Source organism: Cyprinodon tularosa, unplaced genomic scaffold, assembly GCF_016077235.1.
Source record: "Cyprinodon tularosa strain WSP-4 unplaced genomic scaffold, ASM1607723v1 ctg534, whole genome shotgun sequence".
In the NCBI taxonomy this organism is placed as follows: Eukaryota; Metazoa; Chordata; class Actinopteri; order Cyprinodontiformes; family Cyprinodontidae; genus Cyprinodon; species Cyprinodon tularosa.
In genome coordinates this window covers 391,655-412,424 of record NW_024039268.1, presented here as the reverse complement: position 1 = coordinate 412,424, position 20,770 = coordinate 391,655, and the positions used below count along the sequence as shown (strand labels likewise).

The 20,770-nt window shown below is 48.1% G+C and overlaps 1 protein-coding gene across 8 annotated transcripts in view; it reads left to right on the top strand.

The window, feature by feature from the left end:
* kifc3 (kinesin family member C3) overlaps positions 1-16,253 on the top strand; it is a 51,744-nt gene extending 35,491 nt beyond the window's left edge. For 6 of the 8 annotated variants that reach the window (XM_038304485.1, XM_038304481.1, XM_038304482.1 and 3 more), the window contains 19 exons: positions 3,398-3,483; positions 3,628-3,693; positions 4,886-5,029; positions 5,154-5,393; positions 5,475-5,648; positions 5,833-5,904; positions 7,810-7,957; positions 8,043-8,173; positions 8,281-8,392; positions 8,550-8,731; positions 8,816-8,920; positions 9,026-9,156; positions 11,159-11,282; positions 11,395-11,524; positions 11,665-11,894; positions 11,968-12,114; positions 12,238-12,367; positions 14,436-14,575; positions 15,464-15,607. In XM_038304485.1, coding sequence (XP_038160413.1) covers positions 3,398-3,483; positions 3,628-3,693; positions 4,886-5,029; positions 5,154-5,393; positions 5,475-5,648; positions 5,833-5,904; positions 7,810-7,957; positions 8,043-8,173; positions 8,281-8,392; positions 8,550-8,731; positions 8,816-8,920; positions 9,026-9,156; positions 11,159-11,282; positions 11,395-11,524; positions 11,665-11,894; positions 11,968-12,114; positions 12,238-12,367; positions 14,436-14,575; positions 15,464-15,472 — 2,501 coding nt within the window. In that variant the 3' untranslated portion in view covers positions 15,473-15,607. Of the gene's footprint in view, positions 1-3,397; positions 3,484-3,627; positions 3,694-4,885; positions 5,030-5,153; positions 5,394-5,474; positions 5,649-5,832; positions 5,905-7,809; positions 7,958-8,042; positions 8,174-8,280; positions 8,393-8,549; positions 8,732-8,815; positions 8,921-9,025; positions 9,157-11,158; positions 11,283-11,394; positions 11,525-11,664; positions 11,895-11,967; positions 12,115-12,237; positions 12,368-14,435; positions 14,576-15,463 lie in introns of all 8 variants that reach the window. The other 2 variants (XM_038304486.1, XM_038304484.1) reach the window with 2 other exon arrangements.
* The last annotated feature ends 4,517 nt before the right edge of the window (positions 16,254-20,770 follow it).

The window sequence follows — 20,770 nt, the reverse complement described above, 5'->3', positions numbered from 1 at the left end:
CTACTTATAGGAACTTTTCTCTGTCGGTTGGTAACTTTAGGTCAGAGACCTGGAATCACATGAAGGGTCCATCGTACGCTACGCTCACAGCATGAGCAGCAAAACGCCGTCTGCTGCTTCATTTCTGATGCTTTTCCACATTAAGGTCCGTCGCTCCTGAAGCGCAGCCAGGAAAGTCTGCAGAGACGCTTCTGCTCCGGTGTTCAGTGGCAAAGAGCAGCTCTGCTGAATCTGCTGCGATCAGCGGCTAAAAAATGGTTTGAATCTGTTTTTAAGGGAGAAATTCCTCCTGAAAGCATCATCTGTTTATTCAGTTCATCCAGATTATGATCCTGCCTTAAAATATTATTTCACAGTCGAATCGCTCAGACCCCCACATACCAGAACCGGATAGAGGTCTGCGCTGACACATTTTCAGTCCCGCACCTGTAACAGTTTGTTCGCTCCCGCCCGCAATTCCCGCATGATTCCGACGTTCGCCTACTGCTCAGGGCATTTCCTGTCACTAGTTTGAGGAATTAAACACACTGAGCTTAGCTGAGCTCATAACTGGCCGATCCTTCACCATATGCCGCTCATCGTCACGTTCACGTATGAAATAGAAATATAATAAGTTATAATCAATCATTTTAAACACCATATGATGCCCCCCTCCCGGGTGCATTTGAGCATAATAGCCGTCTACAGCTCAGCTTACAATTGATTTAAATGCAAGTAAAACTGGAAAAAATATTAGCCTACCGTTTCTGAATCCAGAATATTGAAAATATAAAATGTTATCCTAATAATAATTATTATTTAAGCGGGCTAGCCGTGGCCTGCCCCCCCCCGTGGTGCATCTCCTGAATAAAAGGAGAGATGGATCGCGCTATGGAACCTTCTCCGTGGTTTTTAGCAGAAAGTGTTTGATGTCTTTTCCAGTTTCTATAATAATAACAATAGGACATTGCTGTCAGGACATTGCTGTCAGGACAGTGCTGTCAGCAGCTGCAGCGGACAGGTGGGCGTGGTTCACACCTGTGGCTCGTTCAGCGGCGTGCGGCCCCACTTCATATGTCAAAATGTGATGTGTATATATATGATAGACTGATAATTTATGATTTTATTTTACATTTTAAAACCCGTTTTTAGTTCGTGGGACTGCTGCTTATCACCGCTCCCACCCGCACTGAGCTTTCAATATGTGTCCCGCGCCGCGCCGCGCCGCACTGCTTTGCATTGGGTCCCTCTGGAGAGCAGGGCTCTAGTACCAGATCTGCTCGGGGCCCCGCCCCTTCTTATGACGTCACCATATGGCAACTCCACTCGGACAAACTGTATCGCATCCGTTTCTAAAGGATCAAATCTCTTTTGGAGTCTCAACATATTATTACCTTTATTTTCTATTATTTTACATTTCATCTGTGATCTAAAGTAGCTGAAAGTAGAAAACAATCATCAGTCTGCTATTTAACAAGGGGACACAAAAAGCCTCCGCTGATTTTATTCTTTTATTTAAACGGTTATTCTACTTGTAGAAAAAGAACAGTTGTTTTTGACACAAATTTAAAGTTAGTGTAGCGTAACATGGCTAACTGAGTGAGCTAAAACAGGCTAATCTGTTAGCTGCTGAGCACAGCTAGCCACAGCGCTACTAGCTCTCCTGCTTTATATCATGGTCGAACAGTTTCTAACTATAAACTTTTTGTTATCGATCAGGTAAAACTTCATCGGTCAGTAGACACGCTAACGCTACAGATGCCGACTCGGCAAACTTGATGCTGTGTGATGTTATTATCGTTGTCTAGGCAACCACAATGTTTACATCATTTGTCAACGTTCATCCAATCCTGTAACTGGCAGGAAGCCGGACCCGAGCAGTTTCCCAGTGCGCTGTCACTGGGAATGCCCAGCAGCAGCTGCTGCAGGCCCAGTCGCCTCCTGGGGGTTTCCCCCTTCTGTTGGTGGCGGCTGGAAGAAGATGTTAGTTTATTAACCCCTAAATTAGCTAAATTATCTGGGTAAAGCACCTGATCTGCTGCTTCAATCACAGGAGGTGTGAACGTAGCATTAGGGTCCCTTTTTTATTATTTTTTTATTATCCCTGGATGGTCCTTGGCTGGTCCTTGGATGGTCCTTGGCTGGTCCTTGGCTGGTTCTTGGCTGGTCCTTGGCTGGTCCTTGGCTGGTCCTTGGATGGTTCTTGAATGGTCCTTGGCTGGTCCTTGGCTGGTCCTTGGATGGTTCTTGAATGGTCCTTGACTGGTCCTTGGATGGTTCTTGAATGGTCCTTGACTGGTCCTTGACTGGTCCTTGGATGGTCCTTGACTGGTCCTTGGCTGGTCCTTGACTGGTCCTTGGATGGTTCTTGAATGGTCCTTGACTGGTCCTTGACTGGTCCTTGGATGGTCCTTGGCTGGTCCTTGGCTGGTCCTTGGCTGGTCCTTGACTGGTCCTTGACTGGTCCTTGGCTGGTCCTTGGATGGTCCTTGGATGGTCCTTGGCTGGTCCTTGACTGGTCCTTGGCTGGTCCTTGGATGGTCCTTGGATGGTCCTTGGCTGGTCCTTGACTGGTCCTTGGCTGGTCCTTGGCTGGTCCTTGGATGGTTTTTGGCTGGTCCTTGACTGGTCCTTGGCTGGTCCTTGGATGGTCCTTGGCTGGTCCTTGGCTGGTCCTTGGATGGTCCTTGGCTGGTCCTTGGATGGTTCTTGAATGGTCCTTGACTGGTCCTTGGCCAGTCCTTGGCTGGTCCTTGGCTGGTCCTTGGATGGTCCTTGGCTGGTCCTTGACTGGTCCTTGGCTGGTCCTTGGATGGTCCTTGGCTGGTCCTTGGCTGGTCCTTGGATGGTTCTTGAATGGTCCTTGGCCAGTCCTTGGCTGGTCCTTGGCTGGTCCTTGGATGGTCCTTGGCTGGTCCTTGGCTGGTCCTTGGATGGTTCTTGAATGGTCCTTGGCCAGTCCTTGGCTGGTCCTTGGCTGGTCCTTGGATGGTCCTTGGCTGGTCCCCTACAATACCTTTTTAAACATCAATCTTTGTTCTAAAACATTCTTTCTGTCGTGATTTGTGGACATTGAGATCTAAAGAGGAGCGCCATCTGCTGGTCAGACCCTGTAATGCAGTGAAAGGTGGAGTCAGATGCCAGAGGGGGGGTCGCTGCAGTGGCTGGAATTTAGAGGGAATTTCCCTGGAAGTTGCAGGGAAGATGGCGGCCATTTAGCTGGCGGTTGATTGGGAGCGGCCATGTTTAACGGCTGCTGCTGTATCTGGGAAAATGCAGAAAACTGCAAAAGCACTGAGAGGTGTTTTAAATCTAGATTAAAGGTCTATAGATTTTCTTTCTTAGAGTGGTCTTTGCTGGAGCTTTCTAAACATCATTAAAGTTTTCAGTCATTTTATTATCGATCATTTTCTTTCAGGTGTGAAGCAGCTGCAGGCCTCTGCAGCTTCAGGTTCTTTCAGCCGTGCAGAAGAGGAGCAGCTGGTGTTTCGGCTGCGTTCACAGGTACGTCTGCGACCCGAGGAACAGTTCCCCATGTCGAGTTCTGACTCGGCTCTGACCTTAGAATGCGATGACTGGACCCGGTCCGAACGCGCCGACTGTTCCTGGAACCATCCTGGGTAGTAAGCGTGTCGCTGCCTTTTGCAGGTGGAGGAGCTGGAGGAGAAGCTGTTGGATCAGACCCAGGAGGTGGAGAGACTTCGCTCTGAACTGGTACGGGCCCGTTGGACCGACTGGGAGACTGGGAGGCCGTCCTTAGAGTCCCACAGCTACTGGACCTAAACCAGAACCTCAAAGTTCTGACCCAGCTGGGTTTTACTTTTAACGCTAGAGCTCCCACTGGCCGTCATTTTCCCATGATGATGTCATCACCTGAGATGGTCCTAGTGTGCGATATAAACCCATTATGGAAATTTAAACCTTAGAAAATAATCTAAGATATAATTTTCAAAGGCTTAATTGTAAGCTATTTTAATTTGTGTTCTAAATTTGTATTAAAATAAATTAAGTTTGAAATTAGAATTTTATTAACATAAATCGATTGATTCCGCCCAAACAAAGCAGATCACTTTTTCACATTTTCACAACTTTTTACCAGTTCAAGGATAAAATCCCTTCAAGCTCCTGAACCAAACCAACTGGTTTATAGCTGATATTTCCAGTAGATCATAAATATCAGCCTCCTTCATGTCGGAACTTTAACAGAATCCTTTCTGACCATCTGATCAAAAACCTCCAGCCTACCTGTGTGGTTAGACTGGAGCACGGACTCTGGTTTGGCTTCAGGTGGATGTGGACCGGCTGAGGTGTGGGCGGTGCTTGAACAAAAGTTTCGCTATTGTCTGCTACGTCTGCGTTGGTTGATCATCCTCGGAGCCGCTGTCAGAATCGGAGCCTCTTCCTCCTCATCGTTCCCTCCCTCTCCGCCCGAATCGCTATCATCAATATTTTGAAGCATTTTTAAAACCTGTTTCGCTGTTAGATTTCCTCTAAAAGCCATTTTTCTATATTAGCTAAAGAGTTCTAGGTTGACTGTTGGTTGCTAGGCAACGGTACCGAACGTCAATCAACCGCGGGAAGAATTTACAATGCAGCTAATAGAGCCATAAAAATGACGACTGTGGAGGATCGAGGTAGAATTAACCATATTTATTTTTTACATTTTAATTTTATTAAAAATATATAAAGTGAAGGAAATATAGAAACAGGAAAAGTCAGTTAACATGAGCAACATAAGTTTTAAATATATTTCTTTCCCTTTAAAATCTCAGAACCGTCAAAATGGCGGCTGTTCCAGTGTTAGAAAGTGTGTTTTAGCAGAAATGTCTGATGTAAACGTTTGGTTCTGGTTTCACTTCATCTTAATTCTGTTAGTTTAAAACCACGGCGCCCACCTGTCCTGCAGGGGGCGACGGACCTGGAGAAGCAGCTGGAGCGGCTGCTGGTGGAGAACGAGCGTCTGAAGCAGGAGCTGAAGTCATGCAGGGGTTCCGAGGGTCAGAAGCTCGACGCCGCGGCCGACAGCTGCAGCCGCTGCCCCCACGCTCAGGTGAGCTTCCAGGTGGGCGTGGTTCTGATGGACAGCGCCTCGCCTTCTGCCTTTCACATTTAGTCGCTTTGAGTTAGCAGCTCCAGGAGAGTCTGAGCCCCCTACCCATGTGTCTGTGCTGCAGGAGGTGGAGGCCCTGCGCAAGGAGGTGTCGCGCTGGGAGAGCCGGGCCCAGCAGAGGGAGCAGCGGCTGGCGGAGGTAGAGGAGGAGCTGAAGGAGAAGAGCTGCAGGCTGGAGGCTCTGCAGCAACAGCTGGACGAGTCCAGGAGAAGACGGACCGACAGCGAGCGCCAGCTCCATCTCCGTCTGCAGGAATGTGAGGATGAGCTGGTCAGACGTGCAGCGGCGCCCTCTAGAGTCAAGGTGAGGAAAAGCAGGTCAGGGAAACGGGGATGAAACTGTTAGAATCCAGCAACTGATGAAGCCGCTTCTGTTCTCCCTCAGTTTGTGACCCAGACGGTGGAGGTGGAGTCGGCAGACTCTCAGAAAGCTGTGGTCGAGATGCAGTTGAAGAACGGCGCCCTGCAGGAGCAGCTGTCTGCGCAGAAGCAGCTGCTGCGGGAGCTGGAGACGCAGCTGCACGAGTCCCAGCGGACCTGCACTCAGCTGCGGACTCAGGTGAGTTCAGGGACGCACCTGCAGCTCTACCTCCGTCAGAAACATGCAGCCTTCCTGGGGTGGGTTGGTGAGGGATAAACAGGAAGGCTGCAGGTGTGACTTCACCTTTAGGTTGATATGAAGAATCCGACCAGGTTCAGGTGATCTGATCTTGTTTTATTTTTCTACACTGGTTCGGCTGCAGCTCCGTCTCTGTGACCTTTTATCCCAGACTGTCAACAATGGAAAGAGCCGCTTGGATCCCAGGTTGTCCAAGGTTGGACCCCCCCCCCCCCTTTGGGTCAGGCTCCAAAGCTCCCTGATAAACCTAAAGCTATGACTCTGTCATTCTAATCAGTTATTATCTACAACCAGAAATATGGATCATCTAAATAACCTTGAGTGCATTTCGGGTTTTACCGACACGCCTTTCAATCTGTGTTAGATTACTCCAGTGTTTTTATTTAGTTCTTTCAAACATTAATATACAAAAGAAAAAAATACTTTTCTAAATGATCTATTCAGTATTAAATAAAGATTATACTTCTTCATATTCTCCAAAAAATAAATGACATCTTAAAATGTGTCTTTAATTGGATCAATATCGGTTCATTAAAAGTGTTTTTGATTTTTTTTCCTTTGGGGAAGCTCTGGACTCTGACCAGTCAGTCAGGAAACCATTACAGTAGATAAACCAGTGTTTAGTGTCGACGTTTGTTAGATTCAGCTGTTTAGAAAACCTGTTTCTGTGTTTTTACGTCTTCTTCATGTTAGCATAGAAACTTTGCATTAGTTACTGGAACCAAAGAAAAAAACAGAAGTTTTCCAAGTTTAGTAAAACTAACCTGCAAAGTTTGGCTTAATGACTTTAACCAGAGGGAAATGTTAGCTTAGCTTAGCTTGACTTCCACTAACATAAACGTTAGCTTAGTGTAGCCTAATGGCTAATAGCGGACGTGCCGCTACCCGATCCGTAGCACGATCAGTAATAGAAATAAGTGCTTTTAGTACCATAATTACATTTTTTATGGAGACCCGGGTGTATATCTTTAACTCACTGGAGAATGCTAATTAACATCTTTAAAAAATGTTTTATGAGACAATTTTGATGCTTTTTACGTTCAACGGCTTCTCTGATGTCATCATGGCGCACGCTCCGAGCATAAACCATCTTTATCTGCATTTTCTTTCTCTACGCACTACTGTATATACCATAATGTTAACAGGAAAGGGGTTAGGGTATTAAAAAAGGAAATTTAATTTAAAACTTCGTTTAAAAATTTCATTGTTTAAAGTTCAGCCTTAAACAGTAATAAAGACATAAAAAATAGTAATGTAAACTCATGACTGTATATTTATAGTTCTAACATGAATTTTTTAAATTCTATAATCATATTCAGCCATCCGTTTGTTTTTTATGTGTATCAATCAGTTCTGTAGACATGAACTGCTGCTGGAGTTAAACACAACGGATGGAGATTTTAAATACGCGTCAGCAGCTACGTTCGAACCGCGCGTCAGCAGCTACGTTCGGACCGCGCGTCAGCAGCGGCTACGTTCGGACCGCGCGTCAGCAGCGGCTACGTTCGGACCGCGCGTCAGCAGCGGCTACGTTCGGACCGCGCGTCAGCAGCGGCTACGTTCGGACCGCGCGTCACTTCAGCAGCTACGTTCGACGCGCGTCACTTCAGCAGCTACGTTCGACGCGCGTCACTTCAGCAGCTACGTTCGACGCGCGTCACTTCAGCAGCTACGTTCGACGAGCGTCACTTCAGCAGCTACGTTCAAACCGCGCGCAGCTTCAGCAGCTACGTTCGACGAGCGTCACTTCAGCAGCTACGTTCAAACCGCGCGCAGCTTCAGCAGCAGAAGCAGCCAGTGATGTGCAAAGTCTCTGGTTGACGCGCATCAAGGCGCAGCTTGAAGCAGCAGCGCCTCATTAGGGTCTGAGGCGCGTGACGCGCTTTACAAGCAGCAGATACTGGAAAAGATGAACTTTAGCTGCTTGACTCACCAAATCAACCAATCAGAGAAGCTGATGTTGGAGCCTGCAGAGAGATGGTGCTGCTCATGCAGAGAAAGGGAACCGAACATCAGTGGTTCTTTATGTTAATGTCCTCTGGATGCTCTAAATAACATCGGCTAATGAGAGACTAAGCTGTGGCTGAAACATGTCGTTCAGATCCATGTTTACGAAGGCGAGATGCAGCGAGCTCAGGGTCAGCTGGAGGCGGAGATGCAGAACCTGGAGGAGGAGAAGAACCGTGTGATCGAGGAGGCCTTCATCAGAGCTGAGAGCGAGATGAAAGCCGTTCATGAGAACCTTGCAGGTCGGCTCCATCTGCTCACTTGATGTTGCTGTTGTGGAGTCTGTGCTTGCTGACAGGATGATGATGATGATGATGATGTGTGCAGGTGTGAGGATGAACCTGCTCAGCCTGCAGCCGGCTCTCAGGACTTTGACGTCGGACTATAACTGTCTGAAGAAGCAGGTTCAGGACTTCCCCTCCATGCTGGATAAAGCCATCTCTGAGGCCAAGCAGGAGGTGAGGGGCGCAGACGCATCACAGAATCGCCTCCTGGCGGCGAGAAGCGAGGAAGAGGAGCACCAGTGGGCGGGTTCTGATGGCGTTTCTGCTCCACCTGTTTCCAGATCTGCCAGGTGATCAGTGATGTGAGCAGCACCAACCAGGAGCTGCTGCGGAAGTACAAGCGAGAGATGAACCTGAGGAAGAAGTGTCACAACGAGCTGGTCCGATTAAAAGGTTCGACAAAACCTTGGTGTCAGTTTAGAAAGGAAAAGCAAACCTAGATTAAAGGCGTGTCTAAACCAGAACCTAGGTCTGGTTTTAACTCAGTGAACCTGACTGATCCTCTGCAGTACCGGCTCTACCAAACTGACCCATCCTCTGTGTGCTCCAGGTAACATCCGGGTCTTCTGCCGGGTCCGACCCGTCAGTCAGGAGGAGCAGGACTCTGCAGATAACAGAACCATGCTGAGCTTTGACTCGGACGATGACGCCATCCTCTATCTGTCCAGCAAGGGGAAGATCATGACGTTTGAGCTGGACAAAGTCTTCCCGCCGCAGGCCTCACAGGAGGAGGTTAGTCCTGGAAACCATCCTCTCCCTCTTAGATTTACCTGAATCCGTCTCACCTGTCTGCCTGCTATCTGATTGGTCCATCAGGTGTTCCAGGAGGTCCAGGCTCTGGTCACTTCCTGCATCGACGGCTTCAACGTCTGCATCTTCGCCTACGGACAGACGGGCTCAGGGAAAACCTACACCATGGAGGTATGAGGCGGATCAGAACCTTTAGTTATCCAGCTAGAAACTAAGCTCTGATAGGAGGAGTCCTGTATGATGTCATACCTGTAAACCCGCCCCCTGTGTTCTCAGGGTGTGGCTGATAATCCAGGCATCAATCAGCGCGCGCTCCACCTGCTGTTCTCGGAGGTGACGGAGAAAGCTCCGGACTGGGACTACAGGATCATCGTCAGCATGGTGGAGATCTACAACGAGACGCTACGGTGAGGAACCTGGTTCTGGATCCAGACTGGATCAGGACCAGAAGGTCTGGAGCAAATGTGTCTTCAATGCTGTGTCAGTGTTGCATTGTTCAAAAGACCAGACGAAAAAACGGAACCAAAGTACCGATGGAAGCCCTGCAGTGAGAATCATCTGGGTTCATCTGAAGCAACGAGGCAAAACTTCTGACCGAAGCTTTGATTCAAATAACAGATTTTCATTTTCAGGTCGATATTCAGGCTCCTGGTAGAAAAGGAAAAGTTCGCTCAGCCAGGAATCACCAATGGATCATTATTTATACTTAAAACTAATACATTCATTTAATGAATGTTGTGTTAATCAGTAAAAAAACAAAAAATTATAATTTCCATTGCGATCACTGAGTCTGGGAGCGGCCATCTTTGCCCAAATCCTGTAGCCCCTCCCTCCTGCCATCTTCCAGCAGTGACGTCACGGTGCGGTAAGCCTAGCGCCATTCTCCCCGCTTTCCAAGCTAAATCAATGGGAACTACTAAAATGGAGATAAGAGACGTTATTCCAATGGAACAAGACAATATACATTTAAAATAAGAAAACAGAATAGCATTGTCTTATTTCAAGCATAATATCTAATTAGCTTATTTTAAGAGTAAAATTACTCATTCCAGCGGCAACTAACTCATTTAGCTGCTGAAATCAAGGTTAAATATACTTAATTAAAAAAATGTACTTATTTCTAAATCATTTTTCAGTGTCGGGTGGGTGTCTCTGCCCCCGGGTGGGTGTCTCTGCCCCCTGCTAGGTCCCTCTGCCCCCTGGTGGGTGCCTCTGCCCCCGGGTGGTGCCTCTGCCCCCTGGTGGGTGTCTCTGCCCCCTGGTGGGTGCCTCTGCCCCCTGGTGGGTGTCTCTGCCCCCTGGTGGGTGTCTCTGCCCCCTGGTGGGTGCCTCTGCCCTCGGGTGGGTGCCTCTGCCCCCTGCTAGGTGCCTCTGCCCTCGGGTGGGTGCCTCTGCCCTCGGGTGGGTGCCTCTGCCCCCTGGTGGGTGCCTCTGCCCTCGGGTGGGTGCCTCTGCCCCCGGGTGGTGCCTCTGCCCCCTGGTGGGTGTCTCTGCCCCCTGGTGGGTGCCTCTGCCCTCGGGTGGGTGCCTCTGCCCCCTGCTAGGTGCCTCTGCCCTCGGGTGGGTGCCTCTGCCCTCGAGTGGGTGCCTCTGCCCTCGGATGGGTGCCTCTGCCCCCTGCTAGGTGCCTCTGCCCTCGGGTGGGTGCCTCTGCCCTCGAGTGGGTGCCTCTGCCCCCTGCTAGGTGCCTCTGCCCCCTGCTAGGTGCCTCTGCCCTCGGGTGGGTGCCTCTGCCCTCGAGTGGGTGCCTCTGCCCCCTGCTAGGTGCCTCTGCCCCCTGCTAGGTGCCTCTGCCCTCGGGTGGGTGCCTCTGCCCTCGAGTGGGTGCCTCTGCCCTCGGGTGGGTGCCTCTGCCCTCGGGTGGGTGCCTCTGCCCTCGGGTGGGTGCCTCTGCCCTCAGATGGGTGCCTCTGCCCCCTGCTGGGTGCCTCTGCCCTCGGGTGGGTGCCTCTGCCCCCGGGTGGGTGCCTCTGCCCCCGGGTGGGTGCCTCTGCCCCCGGGTGGGTGCCTCTGCCCCCTGGTGGTAGCCTCTTCCCCCTGGTGGTAGCCTCTTCCCCCGGGTGGGTCCCTCTGTCCCAGGGTGGGTCCCTCTGTTCCCGGGTGGGTGCCTCTGCCCTCGGGTGGGTGCCTCTGCCCTCGGGTGGGTGCCTCTGCCCCCGGGTGGGTGCCTCTGCCCCCGGCTGGGTGCCTCTGCCCCCTGGTGGGTGCCTCTGCCCCCGGGTGGGTGCCTCTGCCCTCGGGTGGGTGCCTCTACCCCCGGCTGGGTGTCTCTGCCCCCGGGTGGGTGCCTCTGCCCCCTGGTGGGTGTCTCTGCCCCCTGGTGGGTGTCTCTGCCCCCGGGTGGGTGCCTCTGCCCTCGGGTGGGTGCCTCTGCCCCCGGGTGGATTCTGAAAATCTGTTTTCCTGCAGAGATCTGCTCAGGGACAATCCTACGGACAAACTGGACATCAAGTTGAATCCTGACGGCAGCGGACAGCTTTACGTCCCCGGACTCACCGAGATCACAGTTCAGAGCCCCGAGGACATCAACAAGGTAGGAGCTTCCTGTTTGTCCTTTCAGAGTAAAACGCTCTGGAAAGAACCTGTCGATGAAATCAGAACAAACTTCAGCGTTCGGTTCTGATGAGCGTCTCACCCGTCCTCAGGTGTTTGAGCTGGGTCACCTGAACAGAGCGACGGCGTGCACCAACCTGAACGAGCACAGCTCGCGCTCCCACGCCCTGCTCATCATCACAGTGTCTGGATTAAACAGTACGACTGGAACCAGGACACAAGGTGTGGACCACAGGATGTTTCTGACTGCCGGCGGTTCGGATGTGGCGTTTTCAGGCCGCAGAGGGCCTGGAGATTGGACTCTCTGGTTCTGATGGTTGGACTCGTTTTCTCAGTCGGCGCTTTTCTCTGTTCGGCTTTAGGGAAGCTGAACCTGGTGGACCTGGCGGGATCGGAGCGGATCGGGAAGTCCGGAGCCGAGGGCAGTCGGCTCAGAGAGGCCCAGTGCATCAACAAGTCGCTGTCGGCGCTGGGCGACGTGATCAGCGCGCTGCGCAGCAGACACGCCCACGTCCCCTTCAGGAACTCGCGGCTCACCTACCTGCTGCAGGACTCGCTGAGCGGAGACAGCAAGACCCTGATGATGGTCCAGGTAAGTCCGGCTGGAGTCCAGGGCCGGGTCTTCTTGGTGCCGGTGCCTTTCTCACACTTCCATGTCCCTGCAGGTGTCTCCGTTGCCAGGAAACATGAGCGAGTCAGTCTGCTCGTTGAAGTTTGCTCAGCGCGTTCGCAGCGTGGAGCTCAGCTCGTCTTCGTCCAAGAGGCACGAGAACTCGTCCACCTCGTCCTCGCCAACGCACGACAGCGTGGAGGTACAGTGATCCCCGGCCAGCAGCCCGATCTGGGCCAGAACCAACCAGAACCCGCTGGTCTAATCTAGAATAACCATGAAATAAAAAGCGTAGAAGAAGAAACTGTTGTGACTTCTTCCACAGCTGGACTCTCCCCCCGTGACGCCCGTCCCCCTCCCCATCTCCCGGGCCAGCAGCGCTGGCTCAACACTCTCCTCGGCCTCCAGAACTCCCAGTGGCTCCCGCAGGAGGTCCCAGTCACAGCTGTCTGCAGGTAAACGTGCACACTCATGCGCACGCTCACGTGCACACTCAGCCGTCATGGCGTTGACCTCCTGCTGCAGGTGTTTGATCCACCCCTTCAGTTCGGTTTGGTTCTGATGGTTCATCCATTCAGACGGGAATTTTCTGATTCCTTCAGGTTTTCTGGAACCAGGCCAGTTTTTTTATCTTAAGCCCTATTTCCTGCTGAGATCGGTCCGATCACGGTAACCAAGACAACTGTTAAGTGTAAATGGTACGCACAACCGAACCGGACCGTGCCGGACACAACCGGACCGCGCTAACATGGTACTAGTTCATCAGCAGGGTTTGGCGGCGTTCAGTTCTGGCTCAGTTCTCAGATAACAAAGAGCGCATTAGCAGACCGCTGACCGCCTCATCTCCTCAGTCAGCCTCCGTAATCAGGAACGCACGATTTCCAGTGATGATTCTCACAACCTGATCCGTCCCGAAAGCACGATCCGCCCTGCGCCAACAGATATACGTCTGGGTGTCCATCAATTAAACAGCTTCTTTGACATCATCATGGGACACGATCAGAGCAGTAAATCTGATTAAACCATGTTTATCTGCATTTTATTTGTTTATTTCTTTAGATTAAGCACTATATATCATAATGTTAACATTAAAGGAAAACACAAAACTAAAAAAAGACTAGATTAATGATTAAAATCGTAAGGAAGCAGAAATTCCAAACGTTATGATTCCGAATTCTCCTGATTGGTGCCCGACTTTACACGAGTGAATAAAGTGAATGTGATTGGTCGATTATCAGTCAATGTGGCCGGTTTGTCGGAAGCATCTTGCTATCCAGTTAGCAACTTAGTGCTAGCAGGTTCCCAGCCGTACATGTTTGAGCCCTTGCCTCGCAACGCTGCCAGTTCTGTTAGCTCTACGCCTGCCGAAGACACAGACGTCCATCCCCGTGAACACTGGGACGCAACTCAATGGGAAAGGAAAGGATTCTGGTTTCAACCGTTGCGTATATTAGCTGCGACACATGAATCAAGATGCTATGGCCGAAAACATTTGATTGACAGATGACCGTTGATATATGATTGGATGAATTTAGGTGTTCAGGCTGACGTAGAACTAACTGGCCTGCAGGAGATAACGGAAAAAAACACAGATTTTAAGACAGGATTTGTTTTTTTTGTAAAAAATGTCTACATTTTGGGACAATATGGTCTGATAAAGAGAACATTTATATACCTGTTTAAGCCAGAATGATTTGACATTTAAATCTGACTTCGCTACGACTTTAAATCAAAACTGAAAAGTTAGCTCCTGGAAGTAGCGTAGCATCCCATTTCCTGTGCAGATCAACCAGAGACCAGAGATAAACAGAAAGGATTTTAAAGCATTTGTTTTCTTAGGAAATGCATAATTAACCTTTAACACATTATATTTTAGTATGCTTAATATTTTGGGGAGGGAAAATCATCATTTAGATCATTTTAACAAAATAAAATCGAGGATGTAAATCTGGAAGCACAAATGAGCTGATGGCGTATGAACGGGTCGTGCTCCAGGATTGATCGGATGGTGACGATGATTCTTTAGTGGAGTGATGAAGCTAAACGTCTGTCGTTGTTTCCTGCGTCTGGAAGCCCTGATCTTCTGCCTTCTTCGCCTGACTCTCCTCATACTTCCTAAATGTTACGGGTGCCGCCATGTTGGTTCGCTTGTTTCCCTCTAGAGAGCAGTAGTACCGTAGATCACCACTAGGAGGCGAGGAACCGTGCCAGGGTGGCGTGTAAACGTTAACTGATCCTAGCTCAGTCCGGATCGGTTTTCAGGAGTAGAAATGAGGTTTTAGGGTGAAGCTGAATTATTTTGGATGTTTAGGGAGCAGCTGATGTTTTATTTCATCCATTCCTACAGAACCTCAAACTTCCTCCTGATGTTCCATGAATTCAGCGCGGAAATAAAGCGGCAGAAAAGCTTTTATTTTGTTGTCTTCAAACTGAATAAAACCTGCAGCCTTCTCTGGCTTACTGCAGTGCATCATGGGAACTGCGGTCCTTCAGTGACTGAGCTGTGCCTCCTAAACGCTGCAGGTCGGAGCTGTCCCAGAGACGGAGCGCCATCGCTGTCAGTCTGTCCCTCTACCTCTGTGTCCTCATTCTGTGCTCTGATTGGTTGGTTTCCAGACAGACAGGTAGACAGAGCCGGCCCATTGGTGGGGGACGGTGGGCAGGTAGGTGGGGTGGGGGGGTTGCTGGATATGTTGGCATGGCGCTCTCAGCATGGCATGGTGACCCCGTGTTGTCTCTAACACCCCCTCCCCCCCAGCTGTCACTTCTGAGCTTGTGTTTGTGCTGCAGAGTCCTGAACGGGCCCCGCCGAGGCTGCCGGACCTGAGCGGGCCCCGCCGAGGCTGCCGGACCTGAGCGGGCCCCGCCGAGGCTGCCGGACTTGAGCGGGGCCCGCCGAGGCTGCCGGACCTGAGCGGGCCCCGCCGAGGCTGCCGGACTTGAGCGGGGCCCGCCGAGGCTGCGGGTCCTGAGTGGCCCCCGGCCCCTGAGGGCTTTAGGCTCTTCTGGGTTCTTACACAGTTTGATTCCATATAGATAGAAAGTTTCTGAACCATCTGGACTCTTCTATCTTCAGGAATGAGTCCAGATGTTCTGTCTCTTTCCTGGTTCTGGTTTCATGGATTTTTCATACTAAGGTTTATGTTTCTACATCAGTAGACGACACATTAATTATAAAGGTTATTATTTTATTTTTTTATTGATATTTTAACAAGCACCTAAAGGAGAACTGTGGAAAAGTCAAGTCAGACATGAAAGCTGTGTAGGAATCCTGGAAACCTGAACTCTGACGGGTCAAAGGTGTTTCCTGTTCGGACCCGTGGCCGCCTTATGGACCAGAACCATTTAGTGAGACACCAATTATTACCCAAAGCAATGGGGCAGCGGCGCGGCGCCCTCTGCTGGCTGACTATCAGAATGCAGGTCCAGCAGAGCTGTGTGGAACCTGGAGGTTTCCCTTCCCGCATGCCGGTACCCCCCCACTCAGGGCCGAGGAGACGCGGTCCAGATGTTTCTGTGATCTTTCTTCTCACTGATGTTTCTTCCTGCAGGACGACTGAAGCTGACGGCCTGAGGGACGCTGAGAAGTCCAGGGAGACGGCGGGGTGTGGGACATCACCCAGAGGACCGTCCTCTGGAATCAACGTTTCTACCGTCAGAAGACTGGACCTTACAGAGCGGGTCAGAATTGATCTGTGAGCGGAAACCATGATGATGACGATGATGATGATGATGATGACGGACCGCTGAGACTCTGAGGACGCGTCTCCTAAACTGAACCCCCATTGCTCTTCCTATTCTCTCATGTTGCACTTTAATTTAGGTCGTTTTCTGAGTGACAGGTTTTTCTTTGAGGCCGACGGGCGGACGGACGGCGCCCCCTCCCTGTAGGCCGACGGGCGGACGGCGCCCCCTCCCTGTAGGCCGACGGGCGGACGGCGCCCCCTCCCTGTAGGCCGCCCCCTCCCTGTAGGCCGCCTGTCTGAGGGCTTTTATTTTGGTATTTTAGTTGAATTTTGGAGGAGAATCAAACTTCTGATAATCTTTAGGTGTTCAGATCAAAGGTTGAATCTAAAGCTTCATGATGTGAGGTTCTCCGCTGTTCGGTTGGACCTTTCAGCAGACTAAAGATGTGTGGACAAATTCTGGACCTGCAGCCTGTCTGTCCCCCCCCCTCGTCCAACAGGAGGTCATAAGAACGTTTGTTTCCTGCAGAGCTGCGGTTCTTGGTACCAAATGGATCATCTGGTAGTTCTGCTCTGGACGCTGCAGGGTTCTGATCCAATGTTTGTCTCCTGATTGTTTTTTCTAAATGTTTTTATTAAACTTTCCTGAATCGAGTCTCTGCATCGTTCATCTTGATTTCCAGAAGTTTTACCTTCGTTCCACAGGAAACGGACATAAAATCATTATTCTCCTACTGATGGATGCAGGTCAGAGGTCAGGGGGAGAACCCCCCCCCCCCATGTGCAGGTTCTGTCAAACCGTTTCACGCTTAACTCCGAACTCATTTAGGACAACTTCCATTAATGTAAGAAATTAAGAAAAATGAATCGACTTCAGTTCAAACATTTCAGTAAAAACCAACTAAGCTAATAAAACCAATTAGCTGCTATAGTTCTACACAGGAAATGTTAAATGATGCAACAATATCAGTTCTGCATGGATTTTATGTTTGAGAACCAAAGTTTCTGTCAGTTTGGAAAATAAGCTTTAAAGGAATAATCAGTAAAAAATAAAAAACATTTTCATTCCGATCACTGAGTCTGGGAGCGGCCATCTTTGCCCAAATATAGTAGCCCCTCCCTCCTGCCATCTTCCAGCAGTGACGTCACGGTGCGGTAAGCCTAGCGCCATTCTCCCCGCTTTCCAAGCTAAATCAATGGGAACTACTAGACACATCTGCAATCAACAACAATTATTGAAGATTTCCAGAGGACTTCACCATTGAAATTCACCAGAGCTATAGTGAAACTGACAATGCCCACGTGCATGGCAGCTGGATGCTGGAATACATCGGGTAAAAGTGAAAAAAAAGAGTTATTCCACCTTTCTGATTCCTGATCCTCCACGGACGGGTTGGTCGTTGGATCGCCAACTTGAAGAGGGAGGATTTGCCATCGAACTTCTGGCCAGAGAAAAAACCCGTAATATGTAGCCGACATTTGGAAGAAGAATGTTTTCAAGATGACTTGGATAATAGCGCGTTGTGACAAATCTTTTTAAATGATTTTCCTAAATCAGAAATCAATAGTTTAGATGGTGGATTCCTAACCTCATGATTGATCCAGAGGTTATAACCTTTATGGCAGAGGGGTTAGCATTTGGCGAGCTAGCATGTCGTCACCATTAGCTTTGCTGGCTGGTTTTTCTAATCTAGATCCAAGGTCACTGGTCAGGAAAGACGTTCAGTGCTGAGGTGAAAGGATCACTGATCTCTATTCACTGGGTCGCCTGTTGGTGTTACAGGGTTGAAATGAAGCCACCGGCTGCCATATTGGTACTCCCAACATACAGGTGCTGGTCATAAAATTAGAATATCATGAAAAAGTAGATTGATTTCAGTAATTCCATTTAAAAAGTGAAACTTGTATATTATATTCATACATTACATACAAACTCATATATTTCAGATGTTTATTTTGTTTAATTTTGATGATTACAAATGACAACAAATGAAAATCTCAAATTCATCATATCAGAAAATTAGAATATTACTGAAGACCAATAAAAACAAAGGATTTATAGAAATGTTGGCCAACTGAAAAGTATGAACATGAAAAGTATGAGCATGTACAGCACTCAGTATTTAGTTGGGCCTCCTTTGGCCTGTATTACTGCAGCAATGCGGCGTGGCATGGAGTCGATCAGTCTGTGGCACTGCTCAGGTGTTATGATAGCCCAGGTTGCTCTAATAGTGGCTTTTAGCTCTTCTGAATTGTTGGGTCTGGTGTATTGCATCTTCTTCTTCACAATACCCCATAGATTTTCTATGGGGTTAAGGTCAGGAGAGTTTGCTGGCCAATTAAGAACAGGGATACCATGGTCCTTCAACCAGGTACTGGTAGCTTTGGCACTGTGTGCAGGTGCCAAGTCCTGTTGGAAAATGAAATCTGCATCTCCAAAAAGTTGGTCAGCTGCAGGAAGCATGAAGTGCTCTAAAACTTCCTGGTATGTGGCTGCGTTGACCCTGGACCTCAGAAAACACAATGGACCAACAACAGCAGATGACATGGCACCCCAAACCATCACTGACTGTGGAAACTTTACACTGGACTTCAAGCAACGTGGATGAAGTGCCTCTCTTCTTTTCCTCCAGACTCTGGGACCTTGATTTCCAAAGGAAATGCAAAATTTACTTTCATCAGAGAACATGACTTTGGACCACTCACCAGCAGTCCAGTCCTGTTTCTCTTTAGCCCAGGCAAGACGCTTCTGACGCTGTCTGTGGTTCAAGAGTGGCTTGACACAAGGAATGCGACAGCAGAAACCCATGTCTTTCATACGTCTGTGTGTGGTGGTTCTTGAAGCACTCACTCCAGCTGCAGTCCACTCTTTGTGAATCTCCCCCACATTTTTGAAGGGGTTTTGTTTCACAATCCTCTCCAGGGTGCGGTTATCTCTCTTGCTTGTACACTTTTTTCGACCACATCTTTTCCTTCCCTTCGCCTCTCTATTAATGTGCTTGGACACTGAGCTCTGTGAACAGCCAGCCTCTTTAGCGATGACCTTTTGTGTCTTGCCCTCCTTGTGCAAGGTGTCGATGGTCGTCTTTTGGACAACTGTCAAGTCAGCAGTCTTCCCCATGATTGTGTAGCCTATAGAACTAGACTGAAAGACCATTTAAAGGCTTTTGCAGGTGGTTTGAGTTAATTAGCTGATTAGAGTGTGGCACCAGGGGCCATCAATTTTGAACCTTTTCACAATATTCTAATTTTCTGATATGATGAATTTGAGATTTTCATTTGTTGTCATTTGTAATCATCAAAATTAAACAAAATAAACATCTGAAATATATGAGTTTGTATGTAATGTATGAATATAATATACAAGTTTCACTTTTTAAATGGAATTACTGAAATCAATCTACTTTTTCATGATATTCTAATTTTATGACCAGCACCTGTAGAGCATCAGACTTGGACAGATGTGTTTGTCATTTTTTTTTACACAAGTGTAAAACAAAAATAAATTTCGTAGAACAGCCCTCTGGACATTTTTTTAAGTGCAGCCTTGAAAATGATAATATAAAAACAGTAATATAAACAAATGACTGTAAATTAACAGTTATAACATTTTCAGTTGTTTTTTTTATGTAATACTGAATCCAGAGTGGAATAAAGGTTCCAACCAGCGGGAACCAATCAAATCAAATGTAATGATTTCTACCTTAGTCAGTTAAATAACCTGCTGCTGTCATTCTGCACATCTCTGATGTTGCTGCTATTTTCAAATTACTGTAAAAATGTCCATAGCTGCATATTGGTTATTAATTCTCCAGGTTTATATTGTTAAATTGTTCTATTCAATAAAAGGAGTAGAAAGCTATAAGTAAATCTAATCAATGTATGTATAACAATATATCTCTAATATTCAACAACAAAAAAACTTAGTTAAGCAAATTGTGCAATTAAAAAATAAAATCCTATCAGATTTATAGTCCCCCCCCCCCCCCCCCCTGCAGATCTATTAGAATCTGTCCTTAAATTCCAGCCAAACCCATTTAATCAGTAACGGATTAAAACCTTTAGATAAATCAAACATTACCGCCACATATCTGACTCTATAACCATTAAAACAACTATTTTCATTCATCTCAGACGGAACTATTCACTGACTGGATTATATTAATCTGAACTTCCAATTTTCACCACTGGTCGGCGCCATTTCCCTTTTTCCTCTGATCACAGCTTGCTTGGTCTCGCAATGCATCCTGGGTAAACCAAGGATAGCGAGGATACATCGAACCCGTCCTTCGAATCAGGCAAAAAGAAGGACGCATTTTAAGGACGCATAACGAGGAGCCTTGGAATCCGACCAGACCTCGGCGCCGCGCTATGACGTAATCGTCCGTTGAATCTGACCTTCAGAGGACGCAGCCCAGGAATTGGAACTCAATATTTGTGCTTCATATTTTTAGAAGCAGACCAATACGGTCAGATAAGCAATGTTTGCCTCAGGTGAACAATTTTGATTCATTGATTAATAACCTTTGATTTGAATAAAATATTTATTAGTTTAATTAACAGGATTTAAACTTTGCTCTGAAAAAAAACAAAACTGTTTTCTTTCAAATCTTTTAGGAATTTGAACGATCATAAAAACCTCCTTTGATCCCTTCATTAAAAAGACGCTGATGAAAATAAAAGTTTAGACTGAACTTTAAGTAAAAGGCCACAAAGTGCAGATTCTGAAGTACAGAAATAAAACTTAAAGTTTTATTCCAAAGTTATAAATTATGATTATAGAAAATTTTCCTCATGTTGGATAAGAGAAAATAAAAAATACAGAAAGTTTAATTTTGTTCTACATTCTGATCCAGACTGACGTCCTGAATAGATCTCTGATATTAACGGCATTAAAGCTTCAAACGGCATCAAAATTAAAACATAATTAACATTTAATTTAAATCTAATAAATGTCTCTGAAGTTTCCTTTCATCACGATTTTCTCCGTTTGTTTCCGTATTCCTGTCATTGGGTCAGAGCGGTACCATGAGGAGGTTCCCGGTTCGATCCCCACAGACTGCCACTCTGGGTCCCTGAGCAAGATCTGGTTCCTGAAGCTCAGCTTGAAGTGGAGCCGATGGTTCCCCTTCCATACCTGCCGCTCATAGCGGAGCAGAACCGGTTTTAACC